The sequence below is a fragment of the Chiloscyllium punctatum genome, chromosome 7 (genome assembly GCF_047496795.1).
Source record: "Chiloscyllium punctatum isolate Juve2018m chromosome 7, sChiPun1.3, whole genome shotgun sequence".
NCBI lineage: Eukaryota > Metazoa > Chordata > Chondrichthyes > Orectolobiformes > Hemiscylliidae > Chiloscyllium > Chiloscyllium punctatum.
The window spans coordinates 68110735-68129341 of NC_092745.1; the positions used below are offsets into that span (position 1 = coordinate 68110735).

At 38.1% G+C, this 18607-nt stretch overlaps 1 protein-coding gene across 1 annotated transcript in view; it reads right to left on the minus strand.

The window, feature by feature from the left end:
- Positions 1 to 12931: 12931 nt before the first annotated feature.
- The window catches only part of cdc73 (cell division cycle 73, Paf1/RNA polymerase II complex component, homolog (S. cerevisiae)), a 326652-nt gene continuing 320976 nt past the window's right edge, over positions 12932 to 18607 (minus strand). The window contains exon 17 of the mRNA XM_072573909.1: positions 12932 to 16151. Within this exon, the coding sequence (XP_072430010.1) occupies positions 16115 to 16151 (37 nt within the window). The 3' untranslated portion in view covers positions 12932 to 16114. The remainder of the gene's footprint in view (positions 16152 to 18607) is intronic.

The following is an 18607-nucleotide window of genomic DNA, read 5'->3' on the forward strand; positions in this document are numbered from 1 at the left end:
AGGAGAGAATAGAATTACTTGTATTCTCAGTATGTTGGAATTGAGATTTATTGCATAAATTTCTACTATGGCACCTTCAACTTCACCTCCGATATTTATTCCCTTTACCATCTGTGTGGAGTCACTGCTGTGTACACCATCTACAAGAAGCACCACACACTAGCACCTTAAACTCAAGCCACATCTCTTTCTTGCAACATTTTGGTGTTATTTTCAATATATACTATCAGCGCAACTCAGCTGTTTCTTTTCCCTCAATAAAACCCTAGGCCAAAGCTTACTTCTTTGAACATGTAAGATAAACGTTTAAAAACTATAGTCACGAAGTTGCAGTATGGGTTCTTACTGATCTGATTTTTCAGTCATTAACTTAACATTTCTTCCTCAATTATTACAATGGAGGCATTGATCAAATTGGTTTGTAGATTAATACATTCAACAGAGACACATTTATAAGAAATGAAAATCAATTTCAAACCTCCGTTTCATTCCCTCAGACTTGGAACAGCAATTTTGGGCCATAATCACACCCATGGTTCTTCCTATAGAGGAGTTTAATCTGCAGTGGATGTACTAAGTTTCCACCACAGTGCAAAGTTTCTGCTTTGGAAACTGACGTTGCACATTTCAGTGTTAAATTGAATTTATATCACATGTCAAAGGAGATTTATGAGTTTTAAATTATGCACAAATTACCATTTTAAAGATTGAGAGATTTTAACTTTTTTTTATTACAGAAGTGCATTAATAGATTCACACTCCACACAATAGAGTGCTATGCATCAAGATGATACTTGCTTTGGACCTACTTTACTGCATTTTGCAATTGGTTGAGAATAGCAGCATTTCTTTTATATTTGTAGTACTATGACTCAATTTGTAGCCTTTGGGGATGTATGCTGATACTCAAACCTCACTAACCTCAGAGACATCACAACAATTAGAGGTTTAATCAAATTACTCAAAGGCACGCTACCTGCCACAACTTCAACACAATTACATCCAGACATGAGGTTGAAATGGTCAACTAACACTAGGAACCAACCAAGTTACCAATACAGATGGAATATCCTGGAATAGTCAGCACACACTTAGCCATACACAGTCAGAACAAAGACATATGAGAGTGTGCATAGCTATTGTGGGTAGGGAATAAATTAGACTTTGAGAAAAAAAACATCACAAATGTGTTGGACTTCTCGTGGCTCCTTTGAATTCTTGTCGATGACATTTGATTACTGAAATCACAGAATAATGGAAAGACTTCAGAATACAGTTGAGATTCAACTGAGTAGTTCTGATATTTAAAACATTATCACATTTTTCACAATACTTCACTGCTAGAGATATGGAGTTCTATTTTCATATCCAAACTCTGATGCTAACTGGAAGAAAAAACACACTGTATCCTTGCACACTTCTCCAGCAACTGTTCAGAGCTTCTAGGTATGCACTGCAAAAGCACCCATTACCTCAGTCCAGAGGCTGTTGCTAGGCACCAGCATCATAGATTCATTTGAATTTTCAAGGTCTATTGTTCAATAATTAAAGGCTTTCTCTAAAATCTTTACAGGATACCACAGTCAAAAATCACTTGCTTTGTTGTTAACAGCAAATAGTGTTGAGATTAGGCAATGTCCCTCAACTTCAATAGCTGATCATGCAGCCTGAGCTCATTCAAATGAGTTTCACCTCATCGAGGCTGATCAGAATGTAATAGCATCACTGATCATGTTGTAGGCTGTAGCTTGGAAAAATTAATAGATAGTATCTTTTAGTTACCAAAACGCAAGCACCAAGTTTGGAACTGAAGTTCATTGAGCTTGATGTCCAGTCAGTTGGAGAGAGACTGAGTGGTGAACATGTATGCCAAGTCAAATGCAAAGCAAGAGCTGTAGGTCACCTGTGAAGTTTGATCAATATTACTTTATAGCTTAAGTAAAGCTTGCACAGTTACTTCACCAGACTGTCACCTCTCATCTGATAGGATAAAGTCTCAGATGAACAAAGAAATATTAGGATTTGAATTTAAATTGTAATGTAAAACTTACCATATTGAGGGGAAATTCTCTACAAGATGAGGGGGAAATTGTTCAATGTGGAACACCTCACATCCTGAACCAAGACCAGCCCAGTCTCTATTATCATACTGCAGTGCACAGGCAACTTTGTTCCATGTGCATCCTCAGAAGCTGAGTTCAAAACCATGGTTAACCATGGTTTCCTCGAGGCATATGAATATAGGCCTTAAACTAAACATCTGGAAGACAAATGACTCTACCAGCCTGTCCACACCACACAGCATTGACCCCTAACTATCAAGATCCATGGTGGGCCATTAGGCAGCATGGATCACTTCTCATACTCGTGTGCCAACACAGCTTTTGGCCATCTAATGAACAGAGTTCAATGACAAAGATCTCAAGCCTGATACCAAACACATGCTCTAACTGGTTGGTGGTACTACCTGACCCTCTGCAAGCTTTAGAAACATCAACAGTGCACAATGTACATCTTAAATGCCAAGAGAAATATCATTAACAATGCCTCTTCAAAATTCTGCAAATCTATCAGCAGAGTAGGGGCTTCAATATCAATGCCCTTTATCAAGGTAACGCCCCTGGTCACAGTAAATCAGCTGTAACTGGTGGGGCACATTAGCTGCATGCTCAATGTCTCTTTCCCCCAAAGTTTGACATAGCAGGTGCTCACTAGGACAGAAAAAAAAGACAAATGCAACTGACTCAGGGGAATCTCTTTCCCATAATGCCCAAACTGAACAAAAAGCATCTGCCAATTTCCCAACCATCGTATGCATCTCTCACAGGCCGATATAGAAACCAAGGACAGACAGCAGAAGCAGATGAAAACCTGCTCATCCCACAGACTGACCTTTTTCAACATCATGGTCAGCAGTGTGCATGGTTCCAGCTTTGATTAAGCCATTGCAAGAGACATAACTCCAAAATGGAAGAAAGTCATTCTTGGTCTCAATGAACTGCTTCAGAAGAGAAAGAGGATTCTTTAATTGGACACCTGCTACACATACCACATTGTGCAGAGAATAATATTAACAACCAATTTAATATCAGATGGTCTTGTAATATAGCCCATTTGAAGTTACACATTTCGACAGTGAACGTGGCCCACTGCAAACCTAAAAAACATGTCCACACATTACACCTCATTATTCTCAACAAACACTTGAATGGCAGCCATTTCCAGAAGTATTCTCCATGGCAATGCCTTAGTCACACCATTACTTTATCTTCCTTTTTTTAGAATGGAGCCATTGCACTTTGCTATAATCTGGTTATCTAAGTTTAATTGAGGGGGAGCCAATTCCAAAGTCTTCCAGCGTGAGAGTGGAGCTTCATTACTGACCAACCTCCTTAAAACACACACAAATAAGTAATCATCTTAGAAACAAATGATTGGGGAGGACGGGGCAGGGATATCTAGTACAACAAGTGCTGTTACAAGACTGAAGAATCTATTGAGTTTGAGAATGAAATCCCAAGTTTGATTGTTTAATCGATCATCCTGTTTCTTTAGTAATGGCAACATTTATAATTTTTACTCTAAATTGCTTTTTCACGTGTGCCACATTGTGTCATTGAAACCAAGACTAAAGAGGTTATAAGACAGTGAGCTTCCAGTATCCTTGCTATTATCAGTCCATTTGTTTTTGCTCTTTTTGCTCAAAGACTTCTTTGGTAAGGATCTGTCATTGTTTTATTTCAAGCTAGACAGTTGGAGGTAACCTTCATGTCTCATTATGTGAACTTATCTGTAAGGCAAAGTAATACAAATGATGCAAATTCCTTGATAGAAATAGGAGTAGTCCATTCTGCCCTTCAAGTGTACTCTGAGGTTTCACTGAGTTTCAGTGCCTCTTGATTAAGGACGGTAACTCTGATGCATTGTTTCTTTTACTTCACTTGGGTTGCCTTGGCTTGTGTTATGAAGGTGTAGGTGTGTACTGTACCTTTAAGAAGAGGGGGAGCTAGCAAGGAATGAAAGCACAGAGTGTGCTGAACAATTAAAAAATGTAACATTTGGTTGAAATAAATAGCTGCAGTTGCATTGCCATGAGAGAAAAAAAATCAAATTTGGCCAATCTGTTTTAATTAAGCCCCAGATACCCAAACCCAATCAAATTTGTATTTTACTGTTTGGGCTGACATCAAACCAATCAAATGATCTGATGTTTTGGGGATAAAAATGGACATTTTGAACAGTTAAGGGGAGAACTGTAGAGAGCACCAACAAGTACAGACTGCTATCCGAATAGCTCCCTGCAAGGTACCTGTCCTCAAGAAAAGTTGTGTAGCTGAAGACTGAAGAAAAGCTGACCCAGGAAAATACAGAGGAAAGTCTACACAGGAGAATTGACAAAGCTGGCTGGTTTTGAAGCGTGATAATTTTCCTGCAAATCTTAATCCTTTTTTAAAAAAATCAGACCAGTATAGTAGAATGGGAAGTAAAAGAAAGTTTAAGAGAAAGGAGTTGTAAACAGCTGTTTTAATACTCTCTGTTGGCCTTAAATTAAAAATTAACCATTTTATTCTTTAAGTAGTGACCTCTGGATTAGTTTTTTGCCTCTCAAAATTTAACAGTTTACAGCACGAGGGTGAGCTTCTCTGTGTGTCGGGTTTAAATTAGCAGAGGAATTTACCCCATGTCGTAACAGTTTGGGGGCTTGTTACTGGAATTTGAACAATTTGGGGTTCATCACCAGGGTTTGAACAGTTTGGGGGCTCTGATCCATGATTTGAACAGATTTAGACAGATCTAGTCAGAGATTTGGACAGATTTGAATAGTTTTAGGGTACAAAAAAAGTCCAGTAAATTTAAACACTTGCCAGTTCGTGTCCTAGATCTTTAAATAAAATGTAGTTGAGACAATTAATTTTATTTCAGTTACTTGTGGTTTGTTAAATTAGAAGTGAGAGAAATGGTTCTTAAAATGGCTAAAGAGGTTCTGGTGTTTGAAGATGATTCCCACATTTGCCAAGGAAGTTTAGAAAGAAAAGACCATACTCTTAGAATTAACAAAGAGGTTAGAATTGGGTTTAACCAAGGACAAAAGTCAAGCTGAAAATGTAAAGGAATTACTCAAACACTTAGGTGTGTCAGAGAAATAGACAAGTGCAGTAGAGGTAGAAGAACTTAAATTACAATTGAGGAAAATGGAGTTAGAAGATAAACAGAGAGAGACGGGAAAGAAAGAGGAAGAGAAGGTTCTCATCTGAGCAAAGAGAGAGAAGAAAGGGAGGGAGGGAGAGAGAGAGAGAGAGAGAGAGAGAGAGAGAGAGAGAGAGAGAGAGAGAGAGAGAGAGAGAGAGAGAGAGAGAGAGAGAGAGAGAGAGAGAGAAGGTTCTTGGCTGAGCAAAAAGAGAGAGAATTTGAACTTCAAAAGTTGTGACTGAGTCAGCAAAGTCAAGTTAAAAGGATGGAGATTAAAAGAGAAGATAATGATATATACAAATATGTCAAAACTCTGCCACATTTTGATGAGAAAGATTCAAAGTTTGTGAGAAGATTTGTAGCTCGGGTGCTCGTTGTGGTTCTGTTCGCCGAGCTGGGAATTTGTGTTGCAGACATTTCGTCTCCTGTCTAGGTGACATCCTCAGTGCTTGGGAGCCTCCTGTGAAGCGCTTCTGTGATCTTTTCTATTCTGTGATCCAAACAGAGAACAGCCAGGGAATTCCGAGAGACATGGCACTTATCCACAGATTCAATCAATAAGCACATTGATCTGGACCCAATATACCGGCCACTGCAGCGGACAGCTGGAACTGACAACCGGAAGCGGCAGATTCAAACCCTACAAATGCTGGAGGAAAGATCACAGAAGCGCTTCACAGGAGGCTCCCAAGCACTGAGGATGTCACCTAGACAGGGGACGAAATGTCTGCAACACAAATTCCCAGCTCGGTGAACAGAACCACAACAACGATGAGAAAGATGTCGAAGCCTTCTTTATTGCAGTTGAAAAATTGGCTAGGCAGATAGGGTTGTCCAAGGATTTGTGGGTAATGCTAGTTCAGATCAAACTGGTCGGCAGAGCTCGTGAGGTATATGCTGTGCTGTCAGATGAGGGGTCAAGAGATTATGAAACGGTCAAACAGGCTATTTTGAGTGTTTATGAATTGGTACCAGAAGTGTATAGACAGTGGTTCAGAAACAAAGAAAGAACCATGTCAGACTTATGTTGAGTTCGAAAAAATTAAACATAGTCTTTTTGATCAGTGGTGTGGGCCTTAAAGATAGAGAAGACCTATGAGGCTCTAAGAGAGATTATTTGCCGGAGGAGTTTAAAACTCACGTCCAGAGATAATAAGAATTCACGTGGATGAACAGAAAGTTCAGGAAGTAAGAAGGGCAGCAGAATTATCAGATGAATACATGTTGGTGCATAAGACAAGCTGCCAGCGTATTCCTTCCTGTGAGGGATAGAAGTTGGGAGAAGGGGAGATCTTACACTACAAAGCTAAGAGGAGAGAACACTGCTAAGTGTCTACCACAAGTTAAAGAAGCCCAAGAGGATAGAAAGGAGGTGAAAGGCCTCAGGTGTTTACACTGTGATAAATTGGGACACGTAAAGTCACAGTACTGGTCATTAAAGAAAGGCACTGTGGAAAAAGATGTGGAAAGAGAAACTAGGCCAGTAGCATTAATGAAAGTAGTAAAGGAAACCCCAAGAGGAGCCAAGGAGCTGTAGGAGTGTGCACAGCTTAGGCAGGGGCTGAGTGTGGAATTTATGCCTGATCTGTATAAAGTTAAAGGGTGGCACGGTGGAACAGTGGTTAGCACTGCTACCTCACAGCGCCAGAGACCCGGGTTCAATTCCTGTCTCAGGCAACTCTGTGTAGAATTTGCACATTCTCCCCATGTCTGCGTCAGTTTCCTCCCACAGTCCAAAAATGTGCAGGTTAGGTGAACTGACCATGCTAAATTGCCTGTAGTCTTAGATGAAGAGGGACATGGGTCTTGGTGGGTCGTTCTTCGGAGGAGTGGTGTGGACTTGTTGGGCCAAAGGCCTGTTTCCACACTGTAAGTGATCTAATCTAATTTGCCTCTATGAGTATAGTTTACTCAGAAAGAACAAGGGGAGAAGGGCAAGAAGTTATAATTTTGAGAGATACAGGATCTAACCAATCTCCAATAGTAAGAGATGAGTGAATTTGCACTCTTGCTTATCTGTTACCTGAGAGTGTGGTAATCTTTGGGTAGACTGACATTTAGCTGTTTGGCTAGCAGTCTATACTTGTTGGTGCTCTTTGCAGTTCTCCCCCTAACTGTTCAAATAGCCTAGCTTTATACAGCAAAACATTGTTCATTTCATTGCTTTGATGTCATCCCAAACAGTAAAATTCAAATTCAATTGGGTTTTGGTATCTGGGGCATAATTAAAACAGATTGACCAAATTTGAATTTGTTTTTATTCCATAGCAACGCAACTGCAGCTGTTTGTTTCAACCAAATGTTACATTTTTTAATTGTTCAGGACACTCTGTGCTTTCATTCCTTACTAGCTTCCCCTCTCAAAGGTACAGTACATACCTATACCTTCTTGACACTTGTAAGCTTTCACAGCAGCCATTTTAGGTTCAAGTGTTCTTTTCAAAGTAATTTATACTTCATGAAAACCTGGAACATTAAAATCAAATAGGAAAAATTGAATATTAGTAGCTCATTCATCTTACAATTCTAAAATCTACCCACCACAAAAAAAGGAATATGAATAACATGTGTTTTGTTTACAGTGCTTGTTCCATCGCAAGATCATATATACTGTACACATTCTACATTCACTCCATTCTTCCTTTTCTACATTCAAAACCTGCTTTGAAATCAACAAAGTTAGTTCACTGGGATGTGGTACATTCCCAAATCTTAATCCTTTACTACACAATTCTGTCGTCCAATATTGGATGCAGGCACTTAAAAAAAATTTTCTAAGAGGTTGGGGCACGTTTATCTGAGGTTCACTTTTCTGTCGGGCATCTGGGCATGTAGTTTACACCTCCCTCTTATTTGCATCACCCTGATTTGACTGATTTTGAGGTCAGAGACCTGAAACAAGCAAAAACAGAAATTGCTGAAGGGTCTCAGCAGATCTGGCAGCATCTATGGAGAGAAAACAGAGCTTACGTTTTGAGTCCTGTGACCCTTCTTCAGAATTCTCCAACTCAGAGACCTGGTTCTGTTCCTTGTATCTCCCAGGAGTTAATTCTGTGCTGACCCCAGGTGCTTGTGGTGTCTGCTGAATATGCCCCTTCCCCATAAAGGTGGATTTCGATATTGATGGCAATTTGCACTACTGTTAATGACCATGTTGGTGTGATGGTCCCCAGTTTGTAACAAATCTGGAAGGGAAATCCCTAAATGGTTAAGCCTCCTTGTGAAAAGGGTGAACTGGATCTCCCTAATTAAACTCCTTGCTCAGATAGTGACAATAAGGTTAATTTCCTCGTGGACATCTGTTCCCAATCCAACTGCATTCTGTTTTTAAAACAAACTAATTTAACCAGGCTTTCTTGAATTAAAGATGGAAAGTGAATAAGCACAAGAAAAGATAAATTAAAATATACACACACATATACAAGGTTAAAAGGATGGTCATTAACAATAGTGCATAGAGTAAAATGATTATAGTTGAAACTCTGTCCCTGGGTTCCATGAACAGCAAATGGTGACATGTTGCAACCATTTAGTTGGATGATATTGGTCAAGCTGATGTGCGCAGTGAAGCAGTTGAGATTCTTGACTCTGCAGGCTTTTATCCTGTTTTCTTTTTGATGGTGACCGTATCTGCTTGCCTGGCTTCCAGCATGAGGAGTCTTCCTTTACCTGCAGCGCAGGAGTATCTAACGACTACTGAAGCTGAGAATCTCAGCACGAGCTCACCAACACACACAGACCAGTCATAGTTGGCTTCAGATCTTGTTTTCATTTATTCCAGGAAGGGTAAAACACAAACATGTCTGTAGTTTGTGCAGGTTCAAACAATTCTAAGTGTGTAACATTTAGCACAAATGTAGGTGTGAATGGCCATTGAAATTATTGGTCGGTAAGTATGGGGGAGGCGGGGGTGTAGAAATGACTAAAGCACCTTGCAAGGCAAGTACAGCATTTGTTACAGCACATAAATGTGCAATCACTGACCTTAGCCAATTAAGATCAACACACCTTTGTGTAGTGCTGCATCCAAGATCTCAGGGTTTGACTGCTGACTTTAAACACAATGGTTTTTGCTCCCATTAACTTAGGTATCTACCTGGAACTCCTCAATGATCTGGGGGTGGGGGAATGAGAACTTTTCGCCCTTTGTACTCTTACCAAAGCCTCCAATGCTGATCCAAAGATTTTGAGGCACTTTTTCTGACCTATTGTGCCATTTCTTAGAAGGTGGGTTTAAGTAATTGTTAGGTTTACATGGTAAAGCTCATGAACTTTGGTCTCTGATGAGGCATGCAATCATTGAAAAGTGCAAACAGTGTTGGGCAGCAAGCCAACATCATTATAGTTAGCAGGGAGCATGTAGTTTGTCTGCATAACTGTGAACAGGTGTGGGTTAATCGTACATCCTAATTCCTGCACTCAATTTAATGAGCTATCCAATTTAGTCCTCCCAGGAGAACTTAATCTGCAAGATAGAAAGTCATATGGGCAGGCAGTTACTAAACACCTTACAGGTTGATAGTAGGCCAAAAGGTAGTACTGTGGTAGTAACTACAAAGGTAATGTTGCCTGTTGATCCCTGCCATTCTGAACCTGCAACAATTTCTTGAATTCACAAAAGTCCATAACCAGAGCATGGATGTCAGCCAATGTTTCCTGGGCACAGTGCCTAAATTACTTGTGGCAACTTGTCAAAAATTAAGCTTTTTTAAAAATATAAGTGAGGAAGTCTTAGGTTGGAGAAAGGTTGAAAGCTTCCAGAGATATTTTTTTGAGACTATAAAGTAATGAAAGTAGAACTTGTTATACTTGTCTGTGAAAATAATAATTTACCCATTTCATTAGCTTGCCACATGGTTAAAAATAAACAGCTCTTTTGAATATCAAAGAATAGTTTGTGGAGATGTCTAGGTTTCAAGATAATTCACCTCAGCTGTATAACTACAAAGAATTATAATCATGAAAAGTAATAAGGGTGAAGTTGCGCCAAGCAGCAGTTTACTTGCTGATGTTTCCTCGCTGATGTTTCCTCAGTGTTCTCATGTTTCTTATCACCATTATGCACTACATGCTCAACACACAAATTGAAAGCACCATGATTCTTCTACAACAATCACGACACTAACTATCTAAATATTAGGGATGCTTGCACTGGCATCAAATGACGGGTTACAGTCATTAAATTACAGTACACTCTGAACATTTCAGTAGAGTTCTATGGTTTTGAATACAAATGTTGAATTCTAATATTGTTGGAACATGGTGACATTTACTTGAAATATAGTGCTAATAACACAGCAAGAACTGAAATTTCATTTTGGCAGAATGTGTCTCAGTTCATGACCTGCTCAATCATGCTAGTGCAGGCAGCATTAAACATAATATGCCTTATTTACCCAACTGTCACATTGGCCCAAGTAGGACCTGTGCTGCAAGGTATCTAGCATGAGATTAAGTACGGGGACCTGCATTCAGTTGATGGGATTGCCTTTGGAAGCACTGGCTGCAAGTAGCAGCTGCACAGGCTACCAAGAAAGAGACAGGATTCTGATACACTCACTGATTACGTACTAAAAGGTTTAGTTATGAGCAGGGAGGAGGAGAGGCCACCTTTCTGTGTATGTGTTGTGTTGATATATCTCTATTAGATATATTTTGTCCTCTTTTTGTGAAGAAAGATTGAGAAGGAGGTGTTGAGCAGTCTGCGCCAAAGCCAATAAACAGCTTGAGGGGTCTTTTTTTTAAAAAAAAGCTTGAACAATATAAGCAGCCTGAATGGTTTGGGTTAAGCTCCAATAGATTTTAAAAAAAAAGTTTTAGCCTTCAGTAGAAGTTGCTGGGATCTTGAAGCCAGATTTGGAGGATCCAGCTCTTATTCCTCGCTCTGTTACAGTTAATAGCTGGGGTTCTCTTCCTGCTGCTGGAATTGCATGTGAGACTATCTATTTTACTGAATTTGTGTTTGCCAAGGGTGTGTTTATGGAATGTTACAATATTGGAACAGGTACTGTTAAGTAGTTAAATAATCCATTAATCTGATAAGTTATTCAACAGAGTTAAGTTATTCCAACTCTTTATGTTGTCGTCTAAGTATAGTGTATAAATAAAGTATGTTTTACTTGAAGGCTTGTAGTTTGACCAAATTGCACCTCAAACACAACGCCTTACACTTACCTTTAAAATAAGATAAAGTTAGGGTCTAGACTATCTTCTTGATATATTTTAAGCAGCGTAAACAGAAATTGCTAGGAAAGCTTGGCAGGTCTGGCAGTATTTATAGACAGAAATCAGTTTACATTTTGGATTAAAATTCCCCATTTTGAGGAACAATCATTCGACCATAAACATTAACTGAGTTCTCTCTACAGATGCTGCTAGACATGCTGAGCTTTTCCAACAATTTCTGTTTTTGTTTCTGATTTACAGCATCTACAGTTCTTTCAATTTTTTTTATATTTTGAGGGATTTGGTCTGGTCCATAACAGTGTGTTTGGGGTGGCGGCAAGCATGATCATTCTCTCAAGAAAATGAACGTAGGTAAAGCAATGCCAAGTCAGAACACAACAACGTAGCAAAGTTTAATAATTGTATGTGGGCACCAAGGTCAGTGATGCTTGTACCAACTGCATCACCAAGCTTTCATGCTGCTCAATGCATCTCACTCATCATTCATCCCCCAGTCCCTGTTAGGGAAGACCTGCACCTAATACAACACCTTATCCTGATAGATCTTCCAACGATAGTAACCTCACTCAGCTCCCACCATTTAAAAACTCCAAGAAAGAGATAGCTCTCCACATCATGGGATCTCTGAAATGGAACCCATGGCATCCAGGAATTATATTATATTGTGTTCCATTATCATTCCATTTCTCATTTCCCAGCTTACTCTTTTCCTACCACCTTTTGTACTGTGCAATCTGATAATGTGATATTCATTTCTTGATTTCCAACCCAGAAGGTGACGAAAGAGTATCCACACCACACTGAGGAAGAGGCCCTATCACTGGACCTGGTAATTCCAGCTGCCAGCATGATGTGCACCTAAGAGGTGAGTAAAGAAATCGGACATGTAGGTGGCAGGTTTCCAGGCCTGTGATAAATGATAGTCCATGTTCCAGCTTAAATGACAGAGAGGTTACATTCCGGTTCTACCACACAGAACTCAGATGATTTCAGGGGCATGGCATAGAGGCAACAGATTGCAGCTGCTCTCTGGTTAGTCATAAACAAATACTTTACAGAGGACCATGTAGTTGAAATCAGCCCGAAGAAGTGTTTAACATCACAATCTGGTCAATTAGTATACTCTCAGCACGTGCATGGCACACTCAAATCTTTCCTAGTATGGTATGCAGGCATCAGCTGTGTACTTCACTTGAAAGTTCTCCAGCTTCAGAAGCACTGGATGTAACACTGGTACAACAGCATCAATGTTTTTAACCCAACAATATTATTTCTTCAATATTCTGGTTATATCATGGTGTAATTCTAATATGTTTACAAGTTATGCCCTTGTATGCAGCCCATTTACAGTGTCTAACAACTAGTACTCTTACAACACTATGCACAAGTGCAATGCCATTGTGCTATTTTAAGCATGCAGAATTACATAAAAAGGAGAACTTGTGATGAGGCAAAGCGTTATACATTTCTAAAGGTAGGCATTACTATATAGCAGCAAAACACTATATAATTATGTGAGTGAAATTACACAAATGAAGCGCAAAATGAAAAACACTTTAATTGTACATCATTTTATTTGTCATATAATAAAAATCAATTTATTTTAAAACCTTCCCTTACCCAAAGGATGCATGTGTTTTCTAGTTTATTCTAATGTGTGGTCATATTAAATTTGTGCTTCTAGCTCCATTTGTGATTAGCCACTATAACACAAATGTGACCTTATTAAAGATTTAACGATAAACTAACTGATAAATCCTTTTTAATGGGTGGTATTTTAGGAACCCACACAGAGCATCAACAATTTGCAGTTCTATACACTTCTGTAAAAGCTACAGTTTGTTTCCCACGTGTAACATTTGGTACAAAAAACCCTACTTGTGAAAATAGAGCCTTTTGCCATATATCTCTCACTACAAAATAAAGCAAAAAATACAAAATTTTTAAATTTGAAAACAGAGAAAGGAGACAATGTGCCACCAACAAGCAGGAGTTGCTCATCTCGCTGCCTGATGTTGCATGACTTCACATTACTTGAATTATTGTGTGAGACAGTTGAAAGCAAACAGATTAATATTGTTGACAGTAATAGTAATAAGATCCAAACAGCTTAATTTAACTAAACCATTACAGCAGCTATAGTAAAGAATGAACACACACACACACACACACAATTACCTCATTTTTTGGCAGACACTACAGAAAGGCAGGCATCAACCTTTTTCCTGCTGAATAAACAGTAACTACATAGGTTTAGATGTGAGAATGAACATTGACGATAACAGTGAAGACTTAGACCAACTTCAATTCATAAGATGTGAGATTTAAGAGATTTTGTATGTTATTTTCAGTTTGCCATCTTACAATGTGAAAGCGACGTTGATATCAAATAACCTTGTACAAAGGTGCGATGAAATTATCAATACTTTTAAAAGTGAAATTGTAGGCTTAAAGTTGCATCTCATACTGGTAAATATTTCATGAACCACAAACTGAAATAGCATATTGAGACTGGTGAGATACTGAAAATAACTCAACTAATGATGACAGAAAACGTTCAATTTATTTATTCTTCAGGGTGGTGCACAGCAGTGACACCTTCCCAGCATTGCTGTGAGTTGTTTTCTAAGCCCACCATTCTCAGCAACCTTTGTATCTGTTTTCTCATGAAGCTTGTACAATTGCTCACCTAAATGACAATGGATCATTCACTGTGACTAAATTGAGGGCATCATGGCAGGAAATCTAAAGCTGAAATGAACACAGTCATTCAACTCTATTCTTAATTTGTTTTGTTTCTACCTTGCTACATAACAGCTGCTATCAAAGTTCAATGTAAATGAACATGCTTAATGTTTAATTTGGACTATTTTTGAAAATAGAATAGCTTGGATAGGAACTATATTTTTCCTTCAACCTATGAAGATGGGATAAATGGTTATCTATTTTGTAGTAGACATAAGAAGCAAAACATTCAATTTTTACAAGCTTCACTGAAAAGAAAGCATCACTGACGTAACAGTTATTCAGTCTTATTCATTGTTCTCCAAACTCTATCACGATTGACATTTGATCTTGGATACTGTTACACATTTTCAGGTTTTACAGCACAATACTCAATATTGTTTATACTGTGTGAACTCAGATTTTTTTTTTCCCATGTTTCAGCATCATTACCTTTTATTTATGGTTATCCAAAACAGCAGTTAAAACAATTCCATCTATTTGATTGAGTTTCATCCGCCTAAAGTACCTCTACTTATGAATATGGTGTAGGATTGAATGTATAAAACCACTTTCCAGTTCAAACCAGACAGCAGGACAAAAACAAAATCCTGGGAGAGGTTTTGTCCCTGGGCCAGTATAAACAGCTTCAAATAGCTATTTTTACTAAATCAGATATTGTGCTCAATCTGTTTCTATTTTATCTTAAGTTACTGACTGTTAGGAAAATAGACTGAATTGTTCTTTTTGGCACTATCCCATGCTGTGGTGAGCATCACTTACATTTCCCCTTACGTGACTTTCCAGCTCAACTATTAACTAGTTTTAATTATTACTTATGATCACGATTTAAATAAATACATTGCATCAGTGTGACTCCTTCAATGTATCACCATGAGGCAAAATTTGCTTTTAAGCTTTGCAAGCCCGACTCTAAGTCAATAATTTAAAATGGTTCACATATCAATTCTCAAGTTTTACTGATACTGCTTGCATTTCTGAGGCTGAATGAATGAGGATTGTGCCCTCAAACGAAAACCCTTCCTTTTATCCCTAAAGAAGAGAGAAATAAATGTGAATTCTTTCAACACACTGATGGAAGTGTAATGAAAACAGCAACAAAATGGTACTTTATGGAATATATTTATCTCATGTCAGCAAGCAGTATAAGTGGATTCTTAATCATTTGTATGTCAACACTGATGGACTTTAAGAAGTTTGAAATACAGAACTTGCAAGTACAGCATCAGCTTTTCACATTTGTGCTTAGAAAGCTAAGTACAGATGATAGGTTTCAAAGTTACAAACCATTATTACCTACCTTTCAGTCAATGCGCTAAAGTTCAGGGCTTCCAATTAATTTTTTCATAATAGAAATAATGGACATTTTATGTTTTCTTTCTCTCCGCACCCAAATTCTTAACAATACCCAAGTGATTGTTCGAGCCCCATCACAGCTCAAGGCAGCTGTACTTCAATGTATAATTTTGTAATATTTTACAAAAACAGAAAAATCAACCTATGTCATCTATGGCTGTCTTATCACTTATTCTACCTGAGAACGGTTTGAAGAAATCCCTGTCCCACAGCAATGATGATATACAATTTGCAACTTACTAACAACTGTAAAAGGAAAAGCTGGAAGAGAGAAAGGATGGTATAAAATAAAAAAAAAGTGCTGCCTGAAAAATAGAAATGAAATATAAACACTCACTATAGAATAAAATACAAATTTAAGTTTGCAGACTAGGAGTCAATCTACCATTGGAAAACTGGTAGTATAAGCACATTGTTTATGTCTAATTGTTGCAGACATCAATTCCCCAATGCAGTAGAAGTTTTCCAACGAGTATCGCATACGAGACATATCAAATTCACTCATATTATACTGTCACTGCTCTTGACAAACGTAGAGATGTCAATGAAACAGTTTAGTCCCAAGATATATGTGGCTCTTGTCGATTTCCTCCAATCTCTCAGAAATGAATGGCAGCAACCACAGAGCTTCAGACAATTAGAATCTCAAATGGGACTTGTGCTTCACCATGTACCTGTTGTGTGAAAAGAAAAAAAACTCAGTCACAACCAAAGTTACAAAAACTCATTGCAGGATTTTTGTGGTTGCAGCAATAAAAAAGAGCTCTAAAAGGAATCAAGTGGAAGAATTTAACGTTGACAATCATGATTTCTCTCCCATGAAATGGACACGACCTTTAGAGATAAATGATGGCACACTGCAGTTCTTTTACATATTGACATGCCCTTAAGGTCCAAGCTAAATGTTTTATTGCATAGCACCAAGGGCTGAATTTGGGCATTGACATGCATGCAAAATATATTATACAACCTTCTGTAGTAGCACAATGAATTGCACTTGCAGAAATGGAGTTGAAGAGATAAGGGAACCAACAGGATGGCAGCGTGTGTGCATGCATCAGCCTTATCACAAAAAAACTCAATATGACTTGTAATTACAACAGATGCAAAAGTCAGCTGTGAAAACCCATAGCATTCTTGCATTTTTTGAATAATTAAGTGTAAAAGTAAGTAAGAGGAAGGTACCAATTGTTAAATATTTCATCCAATAAAATGAATTAAAATACTAGCATCAGAATCTAACTAATAAATCAGGTATTACAGTGGTTCTCTACTTTGGTGTCTAGCCAAGCTAGATACAAGTCATGATTTTATGATGCCCATAAATGCTACATTTAAAAACTAAAAGCACATAATAAAGACACAATTGATGGCAATATACCAGATACATTAACAAACTATACTTTTCTTTATATTTTAAGAAGCTTTTGTGCATAAAGTATTAGAATTGATCATGATAAGTGAAAAATTATTTTGTGTATTCATTCTTAAAAATGAGGCATACATTTAGAAATCAGGTTGGTCCTCAATTTTCTAATATACATTCATTTCAAATGGAACAAATATCAAAAAGAATATGCAAAACCTTTGGACCACAGAATAAGCCGCCTTAATGTGTGGAAGCAGGCTGTTCAACCCATCAACTCTATACTGACCTTTCAAAGAGCATCCAACCCAAACCCCTCCCTCTACCCCATCCCTGTATATCTAATCTACAAGATATGGCTAATGTATAGCCAATCCACAAAGCCTACATATTCCTGAACACTATGGGCAATTTAGCGTGGCCAATCCACCTAACCTGAATATCTTTGGACTGTATGAGGAAACTGGAGCACCTAGAGGAAACCCACGCAAACAAAAGGAGAATATACAAACTCTCACAGTCATCCAGGGCTGGAATCGAACCTGGGTCACTGGTACTTGAGAAGAAGCAGCAACATAAATTTTGAAAATTATATATTCAACAATCAATCATCCAAAACACAAACAGCCTTTGCTGAAAATGTAAATAGTATGTATATTTATTGGGCTTTAATTTATTGTACAGCTCACTCCAACACAATAAAAAAACTTCTACCTTATTTCAGTTTCAATCCAAAAAGGAGAAAAATGAATTCCCAAGAATCTTTATTAGGAGCACAGGAACAGGGGGAGGCCATTTAGTCCATTGGTAGTGCCTGCCATTCTAGATCATAGCTGATCATCTCCTCAATGTCCCATACAATCTCCATATGCTTTATTTAGTCTTCAGACATCTATCAATTTCTGCCTTGAACAAGTTCAATGAATGGAGCATCTAGAGCCTTCTGCAATGACAGATTCCAAAGACTCAGCACCCTCAGTCAAATAATTCCTCCTCATGTCAGTCTTAAATACCTTATTCCGAGATTATGCCTCCTGGTTCTAGACTCATCGGTCAGGTGAAACATCCCATCTACATCCACCTCATTCTTTGCAACTTCAGAGAATACGGACAGAGTTTTTCTCCATTTCTCCTCATAAGAAACTCCTGCTTGGGATTAGGTTGTTGAGACTCAGCTGTACTTCCTGTACGGTAAGTATATCCTTCCTTAGATAAGGAGACTAAAACTGGGCACAATCTTCATGTGAGGTCTCGCCATGGTTCTATTCAACAGCAGCAAGATATGTTTATTTCTGGACTCAACTCTCCTTGAAATGAATGTCTATACATAAGCTGCCTAGCCAACATTCTAGCTTTTAGTGACTCATGAATAAGAACATGCAGATCTGTTCGGTTAACCACACTTCCCAAATTCTCATTATACAAGAAGCAATATTTATTTTAAATCATTTTACTGTTTTATTTGCATTAACTTTGTGAGCAAATTTCTACTTCAAAAATATACACTTCAATTTTTTTAATGCTCAGCATGTCCACTTCCCTCCCACACCCACTAATACTAAGAAAATGCATTTCTTGGATACCACATAAAAAAGCATTTTGTCGTCAATAACATTCTGTAAAGTGAATTTTTAAAATATATATATCATCATTTATGAGGGGAACCATAAATCATGGATCTGGGTTACTACACTTAGGAAATGAATTAACGTGACAGATGACCAAAAAGACTCGGCATAATTTTTCATCAAATTTTCTTTACAG